This window comes from Meleagris gallopavo, chromosome Z (assembly GCF_905368555.1).
Source record: "Meleagris gallopavo chromosome Z, MGAL_WU_HG_1.1, whole genome shotgun sequence".
Classification (NCBI taxonomy): domain Eukaryota; kingdom Metazoa; phylum Chordata; class Aves; order Galliformes; family Phasianidae; genus Meleagris; species Meleagris gallopavo.
The window spans coordinates 24,965,911-24,989,516 of record NC_139435.1 but is presented as its reverse complement, the minus strand read 5'-3'; the positions used below and the strand labels follow the sequence as shown (position 1 = coordinate 24,989,516).

General features: G+C 41.8%; 1 protein-coding gene and 1 long non-coding RNA gene across 2 annotated transcripts; one reads left to right on the top strand and one right to left on the bottom strand.

Annotated features, from left to right (window-relative positions):
- Window positions 1–1,808: 1,808 nt before the first annotated feature.
- Window positions 1,809–7,242, bottom strand: LOC146542171 (uncharacterized). The gene is made up of 2 exons (XR_014880383.1): window positions 5,423–7,242; window positions 1,809–4,771 (listed from the first exon to the last, which is right to left on the bottom strand). It is a non-coding gene; the product is annotated as an uncharacterized LOC146542171 (long non-coding RNA).
- A 119-nt stretch (window positions 7,243–7,361) lies between these two features.
- BTF3 (basic transcription factor 3) lies at window positions 7,362–14,016 on the top strand. Its single transcript, XM_085213185.1, has 6 exons — window positions 7,362–7,516; window positions 7,711–7,779; window positions 10,046–10,159; window positions 10,358–10,559; window positions 13,060–13,116; window positions 13,652–14,016. Exons 1-6 carry the CDS (start codon window positions 7,373–7,375, stop codon window positions 13,696–13,698), a joined length of 633 nt encoding a protein of 210 aa, XP_085069311.1. The 5' UTR covers window positions 7,362–7,372; the 3' UTR covers window positions 13,699–14,016.
- Window positions 14,017–23,606: the final 9,590 nt, after the last annotated feature.

The window sequence follows — 23,606 nt, the reverse complement described above, 5'->3', positions numbered from 1 at the left end:
ATGTGTTGGATCAAACTGCTCCAGCAATTTGCAAAGGAAGTCTGGGTGACTCCTGCTCTTTACCTGGGCAGGGGGCCTGCATCCACAGCTCCTGCAGAAGCAGCAAGGATGGAGCATCACAGAGCCCCCCAGCCATGGTCTGGGGTGCAGTCATGCTTTGTGCTGGCTGGGGCACTCCGGGTTTTTTGCAGCAACTCCCAGTCGTGCAGCAGGATGGCAGAGCCCTCCCAAGCATTGCATGGGCAATGTCAATCCCTGGGTGCTTGCTGAGTGTTTGGCTACCTGCAGTTGAGCCAGCACAGCCTGCACATAGCGAGGCTGACTCTGGCCTCCAGCTACCCCTGCTGGAGCTGAAGAGCCCATCCTGGCACTGCTGCAACTTGCAACTCCTGCCCCAAATGTGTTGCTGTTTTGGCACATCCGTATACTTCTCCACATCCAGATTTAAGTCCTTCCTGCAGAACCCCACTTTACATTATTAAAATAAAAATTTTCCTGGAAAACATGCAATTTGTACCAACATAACCCCCTGAGCCAAAAATTGGAGTGTATACTGTGTTGCTCGCCTTATGGAAAGAAAACATTCTCCACCAGTGATGCTGCAACAGGACGGTGCTGCCTGACAGGGACTGTTGCAGATATAGCTGTGGTCTTCATTTCCCAGTGTCACAGAAACTACCAGCATGGCCCCACTTCCCCCCCCCCCCTTTTTTTTTTTTTTTTTTTTTTTTTTTTTTTTTTTTACTGCATTCTCCCACTCTTCCAATGCTGGTTTAGAGCTGTGCAGTTCTGGGTGAAAGTAATGCAACCATTAGGAGATCTGCAGGTGCTGCAATTACAGCCAGGTCTGTCTGGCCATGCAAAAAGGCAATGCATCAGACCTGAAAAGCTGAAGAAGGCTGAAGGAAAATGTGGGGCTTCCTACCATACTGGCTATTGGAAAGGAGTTTTTCACCCTTGGAGATGGCCCTACCATCCACCCCCTATCACATTCCACTTTTTTTTTTTTTCTTCTTCTTTCCTTCTTCTTGTTTTTCCTTTGCTCTATAATTCCTAGAGGGCAAGTACTTCTGCTGTGATTTGTGAAATTCATTTTTTGTAAGACTCTTTTGGGCCTTTAATTCCTGTAAAATTTGATTAAAATCTCCCAAAAATACAAGCAGAATTTGTATCAAGTTAAATGACCCATCTAACACCAAATCAGTCTGCAACAGTAGCCAACATCAGATGTTTAGGGAAGAATAAAGGACAAGAAAAATGTGTAGAATTGTTCTGTATCAGCCAGAAATCTTGGCATTATTATTTCTTTTAAGCCAAAGATGGCCCCTGAATTTAATAGCCTATGATGGGTTTTCCACTGTGAATTTGTTCAGACAGCTTATAACATCATGTACATCTGTACCACTGAGCATGTTCAGCGGTGAAATGTTTCCCAGCTTTAACCACACATGATATGAAGTGTCTCCATCAGTTTGCTTTAAGCCAGTTACCTGCTCATTTAAGCCAACAATCCCTCATTTTCTTACCAGAAGAGGCAGTGAACAATTAATTATTTTCAGCCAAACTCTCCCTGCCATTCATACTTCTTGTTATCACGTCTTGTTTGGTGGTCTCATTTTCATTCTGAAGTGTTCTGCCTCAGAAGCACTGAATTAGTGCAGAAATAACAGCACTGCTGATAACCTTGGCCATCCATCTCTCCACACCTTTTCTATCTCAGCCCATTTGGTAGCTGTTCACAAGTGTCTGTAATTGCAATAAAAACGATGTCTAAACAATCACTTAGAAGAACACAAAATGTCTAAATCTGCTTTTCCAATTTTCATTTGAATGTACTACTTAAAATAATAATAATAATAAAAAAAAATAAGCAAGAATCTATTCCCATTACTAGCAGGAGGATATTTGACATTCAGAATGGAGCACCAGTAGATCTAGTTGATACAGCAGGGTACTTATCACAGGAACTAGTTACGTTTGCTTAGATTACCTTTGATTTCACATCTCTGCTTGATACTTCTCTAACATTTTCCCTGACATTCTTTCTAACATCACCCCTGGGTTATTTGTTGCAGACAGGCAAATTAAGAGAGAGATTCCATAATTAATGGATCAGATATTTCAGGTATTTTCTATTTAATTCTGTAGTGATGCGAGTAAGCCATGAAGGAGTACAAACCCATTCATGAAATTGGTGAGTACTGGCAGGTATACTTTCCTTCCATTTACGAGTCCTTGGGGATTAGCTACACTGCAGTAAAAGATGGAGGAGATCGATTTTCCATCTAAAATTAAGGGGGTGGTGGGCTCCTGCCAGGGCTGAAGCAGAATTAACAGCTTGCTGCTGTGGAGGGAGGACAGTCCTTGTTCCCTCCCCGCCTCTGGCCACCTGCGCCCATCACTTACCTCCTGCTGAGCACCGAGCTGACCCCAGAGGCCGGACAGCCAAAGGCAAAACCCAGAATGAATCACACCCACACAGCTGTCAAGGCATTAGTATGCTGAGCACGTCCACGGCGGCATGTTGAGAGCTGCACATCTGAAAGCAGGGCAGATTTAGTCCCGATTCACCCTAGGCTAAATGTGCCATCCTTGGGAGAGGCAGTGCTGTGTTGGGGTCACGTTATACCAACTTCTCTGATGTGTAACCTGTTGTCTTACTGAGGGCCAAAGCTCTTCTGTGCCTTAAATGAATGAATTCCCTCAAATTCCGCATACAGGATGCCTACAGGATCCATCTGCTCAATTCTCTGTCACCTGTGCATAAACATTAGGTACTGTTTATTCCACATACAGCCAGTGAGGAATATAGCAACTTCTGGCTGTTCTCTATGCTGCAGCAAGATGAAACCTTTTCTAGGCAAGTCTTTGCCAGTCTGTTTAACACCAACTGTAAGCATCCATTAATGCTCTTCCTAGACAATGAAGTTCGTTACGGATTTCTCCATACAAATCAACAGCACTTAATATAGCATCTTAGTACCTGAGATGGAAACAGTGCTGTACTTAAGTTCAGATTTCCTGGGCTTCCCGTTCAGTGTTCATACCTTTAGTATCTGTACAAAACTTGTGAGCTCCTAATTCATGAACGATATCAGGGCTTTTGGAGATGGTTTATTTTTGATCCATCTCTCTCATAATACTGCTGACATGCCATGTACTTTGGCCCTCCTGAGTGCTGAGCAGAGCATTCTTTTGAACAAACACATTCTAAAGAGACATGGAATGTCAGATGGATTCCCTTTACTGTCAGAAAATGCACTTAATATGTGCTCTTTGTGTTCACTGGCAATCAGGACAAATATTACCGCATTTCAGCCTTACTACTTAAGGTTACAATGTGAGATTAATTTCCAGAATACGATACTAAATTAACACCTCTTCTCAGTATACCCTGTTATAACTTACACAGCACTGGCCACATCTTCCAGCACAACTTTCCCTCTGGCACTATGACAGGAACTTTTGCCATTCTTACGCCTTTCATCTTGCACACAAATCAGGAGACGATTTTCAGGTCCAACCATTTAACTCCCTTTTTTCATTCCTATGCTTCTGTGTAGCTAGCGAACATTTATTTAGTAATTGATACTCTTTGATGATTTTGAGATTCTAAGTTTCAGCCCTTTTTGAGAACTCATAATGTGCTCCCCAAGCTCATGCTTTGTTTCAGTACTACTGATTTTGGATCTGTTTTGGCCTTTACAGAAGTTGTTCAAGTACAAGTAAATCCAGGCTTAAGTTTATGTTTCTCATTAGGCAATTACACAAATAGGAATGGAGAAAACAAGCCAGTGCTATTTTAGACTTCTAAAATACTTTTTCTCTGATGTAAAGTTTATTTTCTGAAGGTCTGCTGTTTGCTCCAGGAAATGTAACCAAATCTAACAGAATTTCTCAAATTCAGTTCTTGAACTGCTTCAGTTGATTCCTGATATGACTCAGTGATGTGGTTTTAGGCATAATTTGTCTTCCAAATCTCTCATAGGGGACTGTGAGATCATACCTCCATCCCAGTTAATCCTAGGCTGACAGCTGGGGCTGCATTTTCTGCAGCTTCTATCTTGGAACAATCTTTCTGTGATCCATTTTCACTTCAGTATGTCAGCCTATTAATACATTCTGCATATTTGTAATCATCAATTGGCCTCGTAATTCTGAAATCTTTCTTACATATTGATGGCTGGCTGTGATAAATCTGAAGGTGCAATTCGTTGCTTTTACTTTCAATCTTCCTGCAGTCTTGCAGTTACTTTTTTTTCCCTATTTTTTTTTCTATCCCGGCTACAATCCATTTTTGCTGCAGGTACACTGTCAATGTCATCTTGCAATCAATTCATAACCTTTCTTTTCCTTTCAGAATGAACTCTGTCCTCCTGAAATTTCTCCCCAGTTCCCACTCCTCCTGAGTTCAGTTTCTTCCTTTCCTTCTGAATTAGCTCAAGGGTTTGCTTGTTCAGATCTGGTAATATGGTCTTTTTCTCATTCTTCTCCTAGAAAACTGTTTTGCTGTTCCAATTTTTAGATATCCTGCAAGGAATTTCTGTATTCCTTTCCCACAGCTGTCTCACTTTCCTCTAATTTTCAGAAGCGGTAGAAGCCTTACAGGAGGTACTGGTTGCACACCGTCAGCACCTTCGGAACAGCACAGCTTTGTCACCCCTTACCACCACTAGATGGAGCGGACGTGGGTTTTTCATTCATTCTCATTAGGGCATTGGTGTCCAAACCTCCGGCTAGCCTGGGCCATAGTAAGAGAAGAGGAATTGTCCTAGGTGGCATATAAAATATATGATATATGATATAGCTAATGCATATAAGTAACAAAACTTTATATATATACATGCATACATATATATATATATTTGATTAAAACATAAAAAGGAGGGCAGCAAAACCATAACACTAATGAGATATTTGATCATGTTTTTGTGAAACTAATTCATCGGGCTGGCTTGATGGAAGTAGTTGCAATTCTCTGTGAGTTCTCAAGGTATTTGTCTGAGATTTTTTATGAAATTTTACTTTCTGGACTTCATCCTTGAAAACAGTTGTTCACAAATGTATGTACTGCCAAAAAGTGATGACATGAATAAGGCATCATTGTGAGGCAGGGGATATTTCTCTTTGCTAAGATGATGCTTATAGAAGTCTGATAAAGAGACATGATCTTTTTTTTTTTTTTTTTTTTTTTGCTGATTGCAACTCTATACATTGCACTTGACAATTCTCAGGTAATATATTTATGTCAGCTGAAAAAGGAGTTGTAAATATATTTAAAAAAAAAGGGGGGGGGTTGGTGCAATCATGAAAACTATTATCAAATCCCTTTATCAAAACTGAAAGCATGACTGCATATTTTTCACTGTTTGCAGAACTGTGTTTACCCAGTGTATCACAATGCATACGATTATTTGCTTACCCTGAGTTTGTACTTGCACTGCACTTTGTCCTCCCCATGTCCCAGTTTCAGTCCAGACTGTGCTGACTGCACAATGAAGTTTGGTTGCTGTTGAATGATGAGGGCTGGGCCACATAGCAGGGCAGAGCTGCCACCATGATGGTGCGGGACAGGGAAGAGCTGCAGGATGGGTTGGGCTGTGCCTCATTCAGCACATGGGATGTGTGTTGGACATACCTGCTGTAGTTACAGAAGTAAGAAGTTCATTCTTTGACAACAAAAAAAGTTTTCTGTGCTTGGCAACTTGCTTCCAAATCAATACCCAGCTCTGAAACAGCAAGGAGAGATCATCAGAGCAAATTAAGTCTGCACACTCATTTGGAGCCTGGATATGGACTCACAATGGTCATTTGCTTGGTTGCACTGTACAGGTTGTGGGAAACATGGGGACTGTCCTCAGAGCCAGGCAAACCTGCCAGGTGTGTCGCACCCCAGAGGCAAGTCCAGGGAGAAGTGCGACAGGCTGAAATAAAGACATGGTCATAGGAGATAAACATATGTAAACAGGTCTGAAAGTATAACATCTAAACATTTTCAAAGAATCATAGAAATGTTTCACTTGGAAGAGACCTTTAAAGGTCATCAAGTTTAACTTCCCTGCACTGAACAAGGACACGTACAGATAGATCAGGTTGCTCAGAGCCATATTCAGTCTGACCTAGAATGCTACAGGTACAGGGCACCTATCACCTCTTCAGTGGGCAATATTCTTCAGTGCTTCGCTACCCTTACTGTAAAAAACTTCTTCATTACACCCAGCCTCAGTCTCTCCTCTTTTAGTTTGAGATCATTTCCCCTTTTCCTATCACAACAGGTCCTGCTGAAGAGTCCATCCCCTTCCTTCTTACAGTCCTCCTTTAGATACTGAAAGGCTGATTATGGTTCACCTCGGAGCCTTCTCTTGTGAAGGCTGAACAGCCCCAGCTCTCTTAGCCCATCTTTGTAGAAGAGGTGTTCCATCCCTTGGGTAACTTTTTCGGCCCTCTTTTGGACACACTGCAACAAGGCCATGCCTCTCCTGCACTGAAGACTCCACGTCTGTATGCAGTACTCCAGGTGAGGCCTCACCAGCGCAGAGCAGAGGCACAGGATTACCTTCCTCGCTCTGCTGGCCACACTTCTTCTGATGCAGCCCAGGACACAGTTGGCTTTCTGGCTGTGATAGCACATTGCTGGCTCATCTCCAGTTTCCATCCACTAGTTGCTTGAAGTCCTTTTCATCAGGGCTGTGCTCCATTCTTACATCCCTCAGTTCGTATGGATAGTTGAGGTTGCCAGGACCCAGGAGCAAGACCTTGCATTTGGCCTTGTTAAACCTCAAGAGGTCCTCCAGGACCCACTGCATGAACCTGTCTAGGTCTCCCTGGACAGTGTCCTGTCTCTCAGGTTTGCCAAGTGCACCCCACAGCGTGGAGTCTTCAGCAAACTAATCGAGGGTGCACTCTGTCGATGTCACCGATGAAAATGTTTGGGTGCATCAGACCCAGTACAGACCCCTGACCCCTGACACCACTTGTCACTGACCTCCCTCTGGCCATTGTGCCATTGACCATCAATCTCTGGGCACAGTCTTGCAACCACTTCCTTGTCCATCAAACAGTCCACCCATCAAATCCTCTCCTTTCCAATGTGGAGAGAAGGATATTATGGAGGATCGTATCAAAAGCCTTACTGAAGTCCAGACAGATGATATCAGTGGCTCTTCCCTCGTCCATTGGTGCAGTTACAACACCACTGCAGGACACTGAGCTGTTCAAGTAGTGCCCGCCCAGGCCCTTTTTCACTCCCCCTGCCGTGGCCGCGGTCCCCCGGCCGCCGCCCCGCCCTCTGAGCGGAGGGGACGGAGCCTGCCTCGCCGCTCACCCTCCCGGCCCCGCCACGCGTTAGGGCGCCCCCTGCCGGGGCCGATGGATGCTACAGCGACGCATGCGCAGCTGGCGGCGGTGTGCCTCCCTTCCGGCCGCCATCTCGCTCCCGGCCGCGTGCTGTGCCCGGACCCGCGCCCCGCCCGCTCCGATCCCTCAGCTCCGGCAGCGCTACGCCCGCCCCGGGAAGGTAATGGGGGGCGGTCAGGAGCTGCGCAGGGGGCTGCCCTCCTGCTGCGGGTAGCGGGCCGGCTGGCTGAAGGCGGGGAGGACGGGGCGGGCGGGCGGGCGGACGGGCGGGTTGACCCGTCTCCCCGACGCGGCGGAGGCGCCTGCGGTGAGCGCTCCGAGCGCCGCTTCACCGACCTCTCGTTGCTCCCTCAGATGAAAGAAACCATCATGAACCAGGAGAAGCTCGCCAAGCTCCAAGCCCAAGTGCGCATCGGCGGCAAGGTGGGTGCCGCGCCGGGCCGGCGCTGGGGGGGCAGGGCAGGGCACGGCCGGGGTGGCACAGCCCTGCTGCTGCTGCTGCTGCTGCTGCTGCTGCTGCTGCGGGGAAGGGGATCCCGCTCCCCTACTTGAGGGGAATGCTGATTGCTCGGCGCGGCTCACAGCGGCGGATTCCACGAGGCTTTGTTTGGCGTTTGCCGGAGATCGGGGCAGCGTGAAGTCAGGGTGAAATGGGGATCTGCGGTCCGGGTGGCTCCGCGTATGCGTTGTGTGGGTTACTGGGGAGCTGCTGTGCTGTTAATGGTGTGTCCGTCCTGAGGTGTGTGTGTGCTGGTCGCATAGGCGTTCGGCGTTTGGCTGAAGAGTGTGCGTTCAGCTTGCAGCTCTTTTACGTCTGCAAGCTACTCGTCCGGCAGGAACGTGGAGCTTAGGATGTGCTGGTGATGTTGTCGTTCATTGTTCAGACCGGTCTGTGAAAATAATTTGAAGGTGTGAGCCGGGCTTTTGATTTTGTTTTACTACTGGAAAGTGGAGTGGTTAGTGGAACTCATCACGACAGAATTGCAGTGTGAGTGGAGGTGGCTGATTACCGTGAGTGTGGAGGAGGCAAAGGGAAAAGTAACTTCTTGTTAGAAAGGGCTGCACATTGCCTCTGCTGGCAGGCTTTCACCACACTGTGCGGCTGTAGACCTGCGAAATCACTGAAACGTACTGTGATCCCTTATATGAAACTTACAGCTCTTCCGTGTGGTATCAGTGTGGCTGAATGCCATTTGTTCCAAACTGTTTTAGAGGCTTAGTAGGTGAATGTGTATTTGAGTGAATTGAGGGTTACTGTACCCATTCTTCTTTAATGTACAGATGGTAGAGGTACGTGTCTTGGCATGATTGTGGCAGAACTTGCTTACTGAAGACCTGTAGAAGCTTAAATCTGTGAAGATGAAAGCAACAGCTTTTAATTTAAATGATGAGATTGTCTGAAGTTTGGTGTTGGTACTTAATGCACGTAAAAGTGTGCTGGCAACATGTTCCTGCGTAGCCTTTCATTCAAGGCATAATATTTTAAGATTGACTGCAATGTCTTTTGTCCAGAGAAATGTAATATAGGCCTTATCTTATCCTGTAACTGTATCTCAGTTACAGGTTAGTTAAGGTACTAAAATGAAACCATTTCTCACGTTGCTTTTTGTTCCAGATTGACAGGAGCAGAGAATGAAGATCAGGCTTTCTAGACAAATGACCAAACTCTTGAGCTGTGTTCTTCAAAGCTGTATTTTCAGATGAATTTTTTCTATTGTCGTCTTTTATTATTTGTAATTGGATTATGCTAGAATTACTAGCATCAGCCAGATTTCTAACTTCAGCCATTTCATTCAAAAAGCAGTGCAGGAATTGATTTAGACAGAGAAGCTGCAACACATTTTCTTCTTGGATTAGTATGAAAAGGGAATGCAATTTCACACACTCTTGGTCATTTTCTGTCAGGTCTTATGGAAGCCTTGTGATGGTGCAAGGAAGTATAGATGATGCGTCCTTTCTCGTGGGTATAGGTATCTTCATATAGACTTCCCCATGGAAGTAATTGTCCCATATTACAGCTCTGTGTTTCTGGGGATTTAAACCCCGCTTTTGCTTTCTGAACTGAGGTAGTCTGAAATACCGTGTGAAAATATGTATTTTTAAATGTATCTGTAAATATTTTGACAAAATGAATGTGTTCTTTAATATATGAGTAGGCCTATCAGATGAAGGTGTTGCTTTGGAATAAAACAGTTTTGGGGCGTTTTCATTTATTAATGATACAGATAACTATGGTTTCTGACTTCATTATCAAAATTTGTCTACAACTTCAGAATAATGAACTAAAGAAGAATTCATAAGCCTTAAAAACTACTGAAGGCTGTGCTCCGTCTTCAGTATTATGCCAAAGACAACAAAGATAAGTATGCAGTTTTTCTTTAAGTGGGATACTGGAAAATCTGAGTTGTGGAGTACAGCGTCTCTGGTAATTGCTTCCTAAAACCTCACATTTCTCACAGGCATTCAAAGGTTGCCTTATCACAAGGGGAAGATGGCAGCAATGCAGTTGGAAGAGAGTGCACTGTAACTCAGGAATTGAACTTTGTGTATTAATTTGATTTATACATGACCAGAGTAATTACATGAATTAGGATTAGAGTTTGTGAAGAACTATTTAAATATTAATTTGTAACTTCTGGTTTTTTTTTTTTTTGTTTGTTTGTTTGTTTGTTTTGTTTTTTTTGGAAAGGGTACTGCCCGCAGAAAGAAGAAGGTTGTCCATAGAACAGCCACAGCAGATGATAAGAAACTTCAGTTTTCTTTAAAGAAACTTGGAGTCAACAATATTTCTGGCATTGAAGAGGTAACTGTTTCAAAGGAGGAAGTACTCTTCTAAATAGATATGTAAAATATATCAGCGTTAGAATTCTGGTAAATTACATTTTCAACTTGTCTGTAAATCAGTAAGTCTTCATCGAGCTTTAGGAACTACAGCTGTTTTCCTGCTAAATTAAAAAAAAAAAATTATGCTAAACTACTTGAATTATTTATTATCTTGCAGGTAAATATGTTTACCAACCAAGGAACAGTTATTCACTTCAATAACCCTAAAGTTCAGGCATCTCTGGCTGCTAACACTTTCACTATCACTGGCCATGCTGAAACAAAGCAGCTGACAGAAATGCTTCCTAGTATCTTAAATCAGCTTGGAGCTGACAGTCTGACCAGCCTGAGGAGATTGGCAGAAGCCTTACCCAAGCAATGTAAGTTGAAACTTTAATGCATTTGATTCTGGCAGCTAACATGGACTTACTTGTATAACTGCAGTGAAGTTCAGTGCACTCTGTGTGCAGGCGTATTATGGCAAAAAGAAACAGAGCTCTGAGGTCTTATTTATAGGTCAATTCCAGCGAAGAGCACAACCGAAATAAAGCAGAGTCATAGCTGGTCTTGGTCTAGGGTGTTGTAGCCAGACTTGATTTTGTGATGGTTTCTTTCTGTGCATGGCTACCATATTTTCACATACATAGTTCTTTAAAGCCAATGAGTTTTCCAAAACTCATTGGAAAGAGTTAGGATTTAAACAGATAAACTTCAGGTATTTATTTTGACAAATTGAATGGAAACATAAATATGGGGTGTGGGGTGGGGAGAGTCAGGTACAGATACCTTGCTACTGTTTTGTACCCTCAAGAATGTGGTGAGGATATTTTTTGGGCTTTTTGGTTGGTAAGGGGAAATCACACTACTTGGAAGAAAAGATGTTCTATTTCCTGTGTATATAGGAGGATGTAGAACTGGTTTGAACATTAAATTACATATACCAACTTCCTTCTCCATCTTTAAATTAGTGAAACAGGCTAAGCACTTGTTCCTTCTGAAATTGTGGATTAGTAGAGGAGAGACTTTAGTATTTGGTATTCAGAAAAGATTTGAAAATTTTTAGGTTTGAAAGTTTGGAAATTTTTAGGGAAAGACAAGCTTGTTGACCCTGAGAATGTTCCTCATTTTATGCTTGCATGGTCTTCCTGCTTCTCAAACAAGAATGTTAATTCCATTGCTTACAAAGTAGAGAACATGCTAAAGGGAGGAAATGAAGAAAGGTTATAATGTGTGCAGTTTCAGGCAGTAGTGAAGTTGTGTTTCTTCTTTCTGTGCTTTGCCGCAAGGAAGGAGAGGTTGTCTTTGCATTCATCAGGTCAATTTCCCAGACAAAAAATCCTGCTATGACTAGCTTTTGGGAGGAAGTAAACTGCTTATTTCCCTGTGGAGCTCAATTTCCTTCTTCCTAACATGATTTTTATCTTCTGTCTGATAGTGATGGGGCTTAGAAAAAGGAAAGCTTGAATTGAAGCTTGATGGATATGTTCTGGATAAGCTAAACTGCACAGTTTTAATACTAGAGAAGCCTGTTTTTAAACTGCTTGCTTTGCATGACTTGTTAAATGGTTGTTTCTACTTTGGGTGAATGCCAAAGTAGTTGCACAAAACTAGGTTTTGGTATTGTCTATGGGTTTGGAAACCTGACATCAAAGAGCGAAGTGTCTGCAATGACTGAATTTGCAGGTGTTGAAGTAAATTTAGTCTGGTCTCAGAGTTAAGTGAATATGAAGACAATTTAGGAGAAAATAATATGGTTTGCATTTAAAATGTCGTATTCAGCACTTGAGATGCTCTTATGTTGTATCAGCTTTCTGCTGTTAGAAACAAAAGAATTAGCATTGCCCTTGTCGCAAGCTATTTCTGACCAAATTTCAAGTACTCATCTGCTTCTCAGATATCAGTGTAAAGTGATTTCAGGTATCTGGTGTAAATGTCTTCATGCTTTTCTTGAAATCAGAAGGATTAATTAGAATAAACGGAGGTATTAAAAAGTTTTGTGCAGCTTAACCTAGGTAGTACAGCCAAGAATAGCAGTAAAAGTAGTGGCACAGGCACCTAGGGACCTTAGGTACCTATTCTTAGCATTATCACAGAATGTGGGGGTTGGAAGAGACCTCTGGAGTTCAACGAGTTCAACTCTCTGCTAAAGAAGGTTCCCTACAGTATTTTGCACAGGAAAGTATCTGGACAGATTTTGAGTGTCTCCAGAGAAGGAGACTCTGCAACATCTGGGTAGCTTGTTCCAGTACTACTGCAGTTTCACCTATGCTTGCTTATCTGTGGAGATGAGCATGGTTAAATCACAGTAGCTCTGGCAAATATAGTAGAGCTGAAGTCTGTATCGGTAGAGATGTGGGCCAGAACACATTGTTACTTTGACCTATTAGGTGTAAAATTGTGCATCTGGTTCACTGTTCCTCTGAATTCTTCAGAGAACAGCAGTATCTTTTAATGTCTCTAATTGTCTGCTCAGCGTTCCACAGGTGTGCTGTATTTTTTTTTTCTTGAATGTCTAGGATCATAAAGACTCAGATATATTTTTTTTTCCTTGTAAGTTAATAATGCTTTGAAAAAGATGAACTTTGAGAGCCACAGATTACTCTGTAGACAAAGATACTTTCAAGAGAAACTGACAGAACAGTACTATCATGCAAAAAACGTGATATCTAGATACAAGATATTGACTAATAAACTTTATATAGTATGTGGGCAATGGGAACTGCTTGGCTAGTTTTAGATTTTTATTTGGCAGGAAAGTTTTGCACAGCGCTGCAGCTTAGCTTAGACTCTTAGATAATGCTCACCAAAAAAAAAAGCACAAATTTATCAAAGTACCTGTGGTGAGCTGAAATAATGCTTTTGAACTACTTGCTTTTGCAGCTGTGGATGGAAAAGCACCTCTTGCTACTGGTGAAGATGATGATGACGAAGTTCCAGGTAAAAACAAACATGAAACCTAAGAAAGAGGAATTTTGCTTAGAGATGGCATATGTAACATAACATTTGGCTAAGGAGAGTGAGAGTCCTTGGCCTAGACTGGTCATAGACTGTTGCACAATTGCTACAGGCAGATTATTTCATTGTTTTCAGATGCCATGCTAGATTAATTGAATAATTGGTTTGAAATAGTTGTTACTCTTACACAGGTCAGAAATGCTAGGGCTAGGATAACTGTTTAATCTTCAGTAACAGGGCTGGGAAGAAACTGCATTTTCAGTATCATTTTGCATAGGTATGGTTATAGGAAAGCTGAATTATATTAGAATTCTGGTTTATAATGAACCACCTAGAACTTATTTCTTTAAACAAGGATGGTGAATTCTGAAAGCTCTTACATGTTATTCAGTCTGTGTTTCGTAAGGCTTTTTTTTTTAATGTCTTAAGCACTTGATAAGAAGTAGAACTTCAGAAAAATATACTTGGCAAAGCAGAAGTAGATCCAATTCACATTTCAATGTCTTTCTTTTTCTAGATCTTGTTGAAAACTTTGATGAAGCTTCAAAGAACGAAGCAAACTGAAATAAATGTCACTTTCTGAATAAACTTAAAACTTGAAAAAGCTACGTGGAGCTGCTATTTTATATTGTGACTGCTTTTTTTTTCTTTTTCTTCTGAGATCTTGGGATCTGTAACATTTGGAAATTCCTTAAACCTGCAGCTCCTTCTAGTTATTGCTTGTACACTATATTGTTTTTGTGGCCTGGTTGAACAAACCTCTGCTTTGAAATATGATTGCTAATAAATTTCTTCCTAGACACAATTTTTGAGTAACTTGTATACAAGCAAAACCGTATCTTTAATGAACTTTGACATACAATAAAAAATATATATAGTAAAGTTCCTGGTGTGGCTTTTTGTCAGAAAAAGCAGAAAGAATATTGGTTGTAAGTATTAAACAATTGTAAGAAGTCTTGCTTTTCTGCGGAGCATCTTCCTTTTGCAGCAACAGAAAACTGGCTTTAAGAAAAAAAATTCTCTGCACAAGTGAGCATTTTGGGTTTGAAGTGTGAATCTCCAGTGCTTACATCTCAGACTACCTGCACTGAGTTTCAGTTGCTTAATAATCTACTGAATTTAAGAAATGTATGTATTCTTGAAACACTTCCTGGTGTTTTAGTATAGTGGCACACTGTTAACATTGACATCTTGGGGGTACTCAGATTCTGTGCTTTGTCTTCAGGGAGTTTTTAACAGGTTTTCCAGAGTAGAGCTACCTAATGATGCTCATATGTCTCTGCGTTGCAGTTTAACCTAGCAGGCAACTAAGCACCATGCAGCTATTTGTACCCTCCCATGGTAGGATTGGAAAGTGAGAGGGGGGAAAATGGAATATATATGTGTATAAAAACATGAAATTTGTGGTGCATTTGCTCGCCGCCTGGCCAGTTGCTTCCTCCCCTCACTCTAACTCCTGCAGTTTTATTATTCCTCAGGGTACTGCATTAGTAGTATGTAATACTTTGAACAGTTTAGGTCATCTGTCCTGGTTCTGTCTGTTCCAGACTCCTTGTGTCCCAGCCCCTTGCAAGCAGGGCCGTGTGAGAAGCTGAAAAGTTGGCTTTTGTGAGAACTACTCAGTAACAATTAAAACTTTGGTGTGTTAATTATTTTTGTTCTAAATTGAAAACAGAGCACCATATCGGCTGCTGAGACAATTATGCTAGCCAGGTAGTATTTTCATTTTACTTATTTATGCAAGTCAATTAGGTAGGGGTGTGAGATACTGGAAGGAGCAAAAAGTGCAAAAAGCCTTTATAGAATTGATTATCATTCTTAAGTTTATGTTTAGCAAATAATGTTTGGGGTATGTTCTATAATGATAGACTGATGTTTGGGATATGTTCTTTACATTGCTTTTGTGTGTTTGGGAGAAAGAGAACTGGTTTCCTGGATACAAGGAAAACTTCTTAAGTTCCAGTGTAACTTTTGTCTTATCTGGTGCTCCCAGAGTGAGCTATTTAGATTTGTGAGTCTTTGCTGCTGATCATAGGTCAGACAGCTTCCATAATAAAACCAAAGCTTTGTATGGAGGGCTGGTGGTTGAGTGCTCTTACAAGGTTGTCTCTTTAGTGCAAATACTGCTGAAGTGAGAGTTCATCCTGTCCTGCGAAGGATAAAATCCAGGGCAAAACTTCGGTCAGGAGATAACCATAATATGAGGTTTGCTTTGTACCCAGGGAAGGGCGGGGATTGTCTGACCTGCTAGGCATGTTTGATATGATGTAAGTGAGCTATTGGGAAAGAGTGAAGGAACTTGTTCCAAGCCAGGCAGCTCCTGTGGTTTCAGGCAGTTGGACGTGTGTGTAACACCACCAAGGTCAGGTGGAAGAATTTACAGTAACAATTTCAGTTTACTTGTCTCAGTTTGCAAGTTCTTTATCAGTAGACTATTTTTTTGTTTGTTTGTTTCAAATTAATTCAAGTAAGAAGGTGTTCATTGAGTTTTGACAGCCCCACAAAAGATGAAAAACTGTTTCTGTTGGTGGTGGTGATGGTTGTTTTTGAGAAATCAGTAAATGAGCCTTGTCTGTAACTCAGAAATTCTCTATTGAGGCACTGCAGTCCATAATTCTAAAATATTTCATAGCAAGTCTTGTCTTGTGCTGTAACTTAGTGGCTTGTTTTGATATTCTAGACTGTGTTACCCTTTTTCCTACTATCTGATACACATGGTTTTAAAACAAAAAAACAGACACAGAGCTTGGTGAAACAACAACTCTTGACATGCAAAATAATACGAATCAGGTGATAAGCAGTTACATGATACATCTGTGGAAGGTACATTTCCAGCCAGGAAATACTGGTGTATCTTGAGCATCCGTAGGTTGTGAACAAGGATCAAGATTTGTTCAGAGTGTGTTCTTGATTATAGAAGATTCTAAATGGAATTAATTCGTTTCTTAATAGCAGTCTTTGTTTCTAACACTTAAATGCTCTGCTTTGTATGGCACTGTCATTATTTCCTCTCAGCAAGGACTTTGGTTAAAGTCTTCCTCATCTGTCATTAATTGCCATTACGGATTCACGTATATTCTTTCTCAAGAAAAACAGCTTCATATTGCTGTTCCAAGTATTTTGGACAACAGAAATGCAGGCCTTTGGTTTTGGGTCACTGTTGAAAATGGTTTATTTAAATATTCCTAAGGGAGCATTCAGATTCTGTCCTGTTCAACTTAGTGACAACTTGTTTTGGTGCAGTAGTGAATCTAACAAAATTCTTCATCAATTTTTTCAGTGGATATTTATGAATGACTTCATAATCTCATGCCTTAAAGGCTTTGAAGTAACACTGAAGTACTTGGGTGGATGCAGTATGTGCCGTGGTAATCAACGAAAATGATGTGATCAAACTAGGGCTAGTAGTAAGTATGTGTGTGTTAAAGGTGGAAGGTGCATGGTGGAGGCTAATATTTTTCAAGGCTGGGGGAAAAAAGCTGTCCTTGAGAAGCCAGAACATGGAAATGTTCAATCATCCCATTTGTAAGGATGGATTCCAGTATTTTATAAAACAAGAGAGTTGATGTTCAATGCAGGTAGAAAAGACATGGTACACAGTGAGGTTTATAATGACAATGGCTAGCTTGCAGCCTTCAGTAATTGGCAAGATTGTTGAATGTGTCAAGAAGAGAGATTCTTGAGAGTCTTTAAAACATTGAGAAGTACTGTAACATATCATGGGCTTGTAGAAACATGTGGAATTTGGCTCTCGATTTTCCTAAGCTAATTCATTTTCATCAAACAGTTTGTGGGTTGCTGAAAAGGTTTTCCATTTGATGTGATCCTACCACACACCAAACAGCTCTGAGGTGAACTCTCCTTACAGACAAGGAACCAACAGTGCAGTTGAGCCAATCTTGTATTGCTTAGGTGATCACAGCATGTGGGAGTGTCCTGGTTAGTTTGACTGTGAACTGACCTCCAGAACTCTAAGAACTCTGCATGAAAAATGGGTATATGCAGAAGCTCTGAGAGCCAAGAGTATGACTATTCCTCTGTATTCTAGTTATCTTTCTTAGTAGCAAAAGCCACTATCACCGTCATCACACAAGTATTAATTGCTTTGTTAATACTGTACTTTTTGTCACTTAATGCATGGATTATAGTAAAGAAAATGGTACTCTAAAGGAGAGTTTATGTAATACAGTGCTGTGTTCCTAGAATCTGTCTTTTTTGTTGAGACAGGCTTCACTGGTATAGTTCGTACATTTCCTCTACATTACTGTAAAGGTAACTTGGCAATGATAAGCCATTCTAACAAAAACAGGTATTAGTAACGCCTTTGCAGAGGGTTACAACTCAGCCTTTTGCATTACTAATGGATCTGAAAAAATCATAGGCAATTAGCAATGTAAGCAGTAATCACCAATCATGCGACACACAGTGCCTTTGCTTCACATATCCAGTAACTAATATCTGCAACACTTTTCTTACTCAGGGATTTTCTGTGCTGTGGAAGATACTAACAGATACTGGTGGAAGTATCTGCTGCACTTGAACCCCCAGTTCTGCATTTCTGTTGATTTAAGTACGAGTAATGTTGTAGGGTTTCTTAGGTACTGGCTCTATGAATTCTTAGGAGATGCCTGAAGTTGAGTTTTATTTTCTCTGGTAGAACCATGCAGTTCATGGTGCTGCACCTGGGCTAATGCTTGCTGGGCTCAAGCAGGAATCTGAACAATCTCAGCTATGTCTGACTGAGCAGAGTCCTGCTGAAAAAGCAGCGTGCAACTTGTGGCAAATGTTTGCACCTGCTTTTCTTAATGCTTTTAAATGCAGAAATTCAAATTGTTTGAAGTCACGGATTTAAGCCCAGCTCCAGGAACTGTGGCTAGTGCTGCTATACTTCTTTGCTGTTACTTCCATCAGGCAGTTGTAAAGGCCGGATACTCTCTCAGCATTTTGTTGGCTGCTGGTTTGCACTGAGCTCCACTGAGCTCCTTTTTAATACATACAAGAATGCCACCTTTAAGGACATAAATGAGGTCCAGGAGAGCATTGTGCACTCCTAGCAGCTTGGAGCTCTGTGGGACAAAGGTAATGTGAGTTTGGTGGTGTGGGCCCAAAGCAGTGTTAGCTCTGTGAAATTAGCATCTTGTCTTGGCTCTGGTGGTGGTATGTGCTTGTTCAGTGCACCTGGCAGTCACTGTACAGTGGTGCTGGCAGTACATGTGATGAATTAAGATCTTCCTTGTGTGTTGAATTAAAATCTGCCTTCTATCTCAGGTGTTGCTCAGGAGTTAAAAGCAGTGATGCCTTCTCAGAGCCACTTCTGAGTGGGTGGGAATTGTTTTTACAAGATGTATTACTATCAGCTACATTTTAATCACTTTTTATCAGTTGTGCTGTCTTTTTTCTTCTTTTGTTCCCATCTGTAGAGATCAGTCCTTTGACATTTTGTTCTGTGACTTTGGGATTTCTCAGCCCCTGCTTGATTTGAGCCTTGCATAAAAATGTGGTGAGAGACAGCGTCTGGTTCTGCAAAGGCAAGTGAGCGCAAGGACTGTGCTAACTCAAAAATGGGAAGAAATGAGAACTGCACAGCTGTGGCAGTAGAGTGGCAGGCACATCGGTTTGAGGTGTCTGTTACAAGTTTCTGTCCCTGGGACAGCTGGCATCCAGAGCAGCAGGAAGCAATTAATGTGAAAATTCATTTGCCCCTGTGGATGCATTGCACCACTTGTGTTAGGAATCAGGAGATGCTGCAGCTCTCCGTGATTTAGGGAGGTTCCTGGGTAGAGGGAAACCAGCACGGCCAGCTCATGCACCCAGTGTTAGCCTTCAGCATATGTTGGGGGCAGCGTTTGGATAAACAATCCTCATGCACATTTGCAGCATTTCATGCTCCAGTAATTTCTGTCTGGGGGTGATGATCTTCAAGAATTCTATTATTTTTACTATTGGTAGAAGTAAGAGTGTAGCCTGGAGGTTTCAGGGCTCACTGAGTCATCCTTTTCTACCAGCATACAAAATCCACGTTTGCTGAGGTGTGCAGCCCTGCACGCATCCCCACTCACATCCAAACTGACCTCTGTCAGCAGCTGCAGAACGGATGGGATGCCATAGAAATGTGTCAGCCCTCTCGTGTTCATAGAACAGGCCCTCTACTGCTATGTTATATGCCTCTCACATTTTAGCATGTTTTAAATATTTGTACCTAGAAAAGAAAGCACTGTTTCAAAGCATGCAGTTGTTTTTACCTTCCTTTTCGTTTATGTTCAATCTCTGTGGCTCTCTGGTCTCATTAGGAAATATGATGTGTTTGACAGACTGCATCAGCAGGCTCTAAGTTTAACTCCAAGGGGAATTTGAGCCTCCAAAATATAGCTACTAATGTAGAGAAACACAAGTGTAAGTTTTCTTCTATGTGAGTAGGCAAACCCTAAACCCTTTTTGAAAACAGTGGCAATGTTGCTAGGCTTATGATCTTACCCAGTATTCGTGATAGATCTTGTAACACAGATAGAGGAAAGTGAAGCAAGCTGATTTTATTATGTATTTTTGGAAGCAACTGTTTTTTGAGTCTGTAGGTTATAATGCTGAAGACAATCTAGGTGCATCCAGGTGGGAACAAATTGAGGGTGCAGATATTTATAGGGTTTAGCCAGACCTTGCCCATTTTTCAGCTGTTCTAGAAGCCTGGCTGAGGGTTGGCACATCAACTTGCCTACAGCAACATCCAGAGTTCTCTTATTGATGGCAATTCAAAAGTGTTGAGTAATTAGATGGTTTAATGAGTCTTCCTGAAGTACTTCTGAGTATTCTGATCACATACTGTGATTTGTGTGAAGATGGCACTGGACTGTTAGCTGTGTTTGCTCTTTATGAAACAAATGCTGATGGCACTAGGAAAACTTCAGGGCTATGAAGAGTCATACAGCTGTATTTGCCATGTTTTGGTTTAAGTGCTTTAAAAAGAAAGAAAAAGGGCACATGAAGTAATGAATCAAAGCAATATTACCCACTGCAAGTCAGGATATTCAATCTATTGTGTTTTTAAGGGATTATTTGGGGATTATGTGTCTGCTGCTTGCATGGAAAGGATGAACAAAGAATGAACTATGCAGTGCAGCCCCGGAGTCATAGCTCACCTTGTTGCCATGCAGTTTGCATTCTCTCTTTCTGTTGTGTTCTGAGAACTTCCTCAGTGTGCTGATGTTTGTGTGCATGGCTGGCTCCATCAGAGTGCATCTGCTGAAAACGGATGTGCTCTGCTGTGCTGCATGCTTTAAGAACTGCTGGCTTCATGTGGTGACAGATCAGCCTCATCAGAAAAATCTATTCAGACACTGTTCCTAGATCTAACCCCACACAACATCTCTGATCTTCAGAGCTCCTGGTGACCAGGTATCTCCTTCACCCTGCTGTACTTTCATTGCCAGACAGAGCTGAGTACTTCCTGAAAGCATGTGTGATGCACAGTGGGAGGTGCAAGTGAGCAGAATGGCTGTGACAGTGCTACTGATGATCTGCCTAGTGACAGCCCTGTCTGCACTGCAGTGATTTATACCATTGTTCTTAAGGAAAAAAATATGGCCCACATTGCTCAGGAAAATCTCTGCTGGTTTGCCTCTCTTGCTCAGCTTTCTCTTGCAAAACGCGCTGCAAATTTTATTCTATTACAGTGACTACGAATAAACTTTCTCCTTCCCAAATACGTATGTCTGTTGAATAAGTTCTAATTAGCATGTCAGCATTGTTAGCCCTAGCCCTAGTAGGGTACAGTTACCTCCTCATGGCTTGTGGGATGTTGAAACTGCTTTGAAGCTTCAGACATCCTGCTTTTCTGGGAGCAACAACCTTCCCTGGACAGAATGCTGTTTTGCTGAAGAGTTTGAAGTAATGACTGAAAGCTCTGCATTTAGTGCCAGGTAGCAGGAGTGTGTCCTGCAGGAGTATCCTCATAGTACCACCTGTCGTGTTCTGTCTGAAGGAGAGTGACACAGAAAAAAAGGCCCTGTATCACAGGCAGTGTTTGTCCCTGGGAGCAGAGCAGGCAATCGCTGTCACATGGTCCATCCTGCCCTGCCCTCAGCTCCTCACTGGGGCCACCAGCTCTGCAGGTATGTGAGGACAGTGTGGGATGCTGACGGCCTTTTAAACCAAGGGAGAACCTATGGGAGGAAGAAGGGAGATGAGGCCTCACTCTGGGAAGGTCTGGCAGAGGGTTGCCGCTTTCTGCAACGGTCATCTCAAAACTTCAAGTGGGGAATACAGGGGGCAAGGTGAACAAAGAGAGCAACAGCGTGGAACTGGCGACTGGTCTTGGAGAAAAACAGGGCGGGGCGGGCAAGGAGGAGCATTACAAAGTGCTCATCAAATTCACATGCAAATATTAATGCTGGTGTTGTACTCAATTAGCTGCGTGGATGGAGGTGTGTAGATCTAAATTTGTGTTCCTTTATAAATCACCTTAGAGATATAGTCTTAGCTTCTTTTAATCAAACATTAACAATTTGCTTATGTTCTTTGCTCTCTTTGTTGGTTGTTCTTCAGTATCTGTCTTGACTATTGCTTGCGAGAAAGCAGTTTCCCTGAGCTCTGATGTGTAAAGTTCTGTTTTCTCCTTGGCAGGAGAGATTCCCATTTGTAGCTCTAACAGAGCTGCTTTCTTCTTTGGCTCTCATTTACTTCCATGCCAGACAGATAAAGGTGGTCTGCCTTCACTGTGTGGTTTCCAATCTACTTGAGACAGAAGCAGCTGTAAATGAATGTTAATTGTGATAAGCATCCTACCCACTGCATTGCAGGCTGGAGTTCATCTGTTGCGTACGCTCTCTATGTAACAGACCACAGTAATCTGCAACATCACGTGTGTGAATGAGACAAGGACTTTGTGCAGCTCTGAAGTATTTGGCTATTATTACTACATTAAACCGTGCTAAGGAATTTGCTTTGGGAGGCACAATTCTTTACCTCAGTGGTCACATACTGCACATTGAATGTAGCAAAAAATAATTTCCTTACTCAGAAAAGACAACTTGTTTGTCTTTTCAGTAATTTGAAATGCAGCTCGCTATCATTCACCTTCAATTGCAGATATTTTAATATTCCCATAAGAAATCACCGTGGGGAATGAGTTTGAGCAAGAGGCTTGCAGAGAATCAGATTTAGATCTCAGAAGTTTCTAGTTCCTCAGGTATTGTGGCATGCTGCAGTGAGGAAATGCTGAGCAGCACCTGGACCCAAGGGTTCCGGTGGTTCCAAGGTAACTTCTGGTGTTCTCTCCCTGCACCATCAGCTGTGGCAATTGCTCACTGAGAACCAGCAGTCTGATACTTCAAAATTCGGTTATGAAATACTGTCAGTTGTTCTGCATAAGATCCTCACAGGGGCCCCAGGAAAAAGTTCACTTTGATGTTCACTGCTTTAGCAGCACAAGTTTATGCTATAGAAAGGGCTCTTAATGCAGGAAAAGAGCTTCTGAAGAGACAACCATCTTCACCCTTGCACCCATTTTCTGTGAGATTATCTGATACCAATGCTTGAAATTCTACATTAAAAAAAAATATATATATATTTTACTATCTTAATCCACATCCCTCTATTTTTCCATTTTATCTGAAAAAAAAAATTTCTAGGATACATTTTCAAGATATAGATAACTATTAGTCAATTTATTTCATATAAACTCAATACTGACTGAAGTTTAAGACAAAATACAAACCAGAAATTGGCTTGTTCATCATTTAGGACAATTACTTTCCCTTAACACAAATGATGAAGAAGAAGGAAGTTTTATTCCTTATGGATACTTAAATACCATGATTTTACAAAGGATGTCTTAGAAATAGGTTGAATTATGATACTTAAGAAATAGTTTGCATTTTATCATCTCAACAAATATTGAAGTTCAACATTTATTTTTACACAGACCATTAAATCTCAGTATTTCCAATGTGCAACTTTGCAATATTTGCCACTTCATATTATCTTAGAATTACTTATACAGCAAGGCTGCTCCAAAAGTAATGCTTCCTATTTTATTATGGTGGTTTCTGAAGCAAAGGTGAATTCTTCCATGCAGAAAAAGTGGCACCCACCGACATTCATTGACACTTACTGAATATTTCTGGAGACCAAACAGAGCATGTGAGCACACTGAGGTGTGGGTGGTGTGTTTCAGTAGTGATGACAGTGACAGTGGTCATCTCCACTGGTGCAGATTTTTATGAGCACAGTATGGAGGCTCTTGTTTGTCACCGGTGAAAATGCATAGCTCATGGTGGTTACTATGTTAAAAAGTAGTGTTTTATAGCTGAGAATTTATTCCGTGATAGTGTTATTGTTCTCTTTCTTGTAGTTTCTGTGGAAACGTTGCTTTCAGAGCAACCTATGTTTTTAATTTTTTTTTTCTTCTAGATTTCAATTACGAAACAATCTTTCTCTTTGCTTTCAAGCCACATCAGATTAACAGTATTTAATTTGAT

Coding starts and splice junctions, on each gene's coding strand:
- BTF3 (XM_085213185.1), top strand. CDS start 7,373: ATGCTACAGCGACGCATGCGCAGCTGGCGGCGGTGTGCCTCCCTTCCG. Junction 10,560..13,059: donor AGAAGCCTTACCCAAGCAAT/GTAAGTTGAAAC, acceptor TTGCTTTTGCAG/CTGTGGATGGAAAAGCACCT. Junction 13,117..13,651: donor TGATGATGACGAAGTTCCAG/GTAAAAACAAAC, acceptor TTCTTTTTCTAG/ATCTTGTTGAAAACTTTGAT.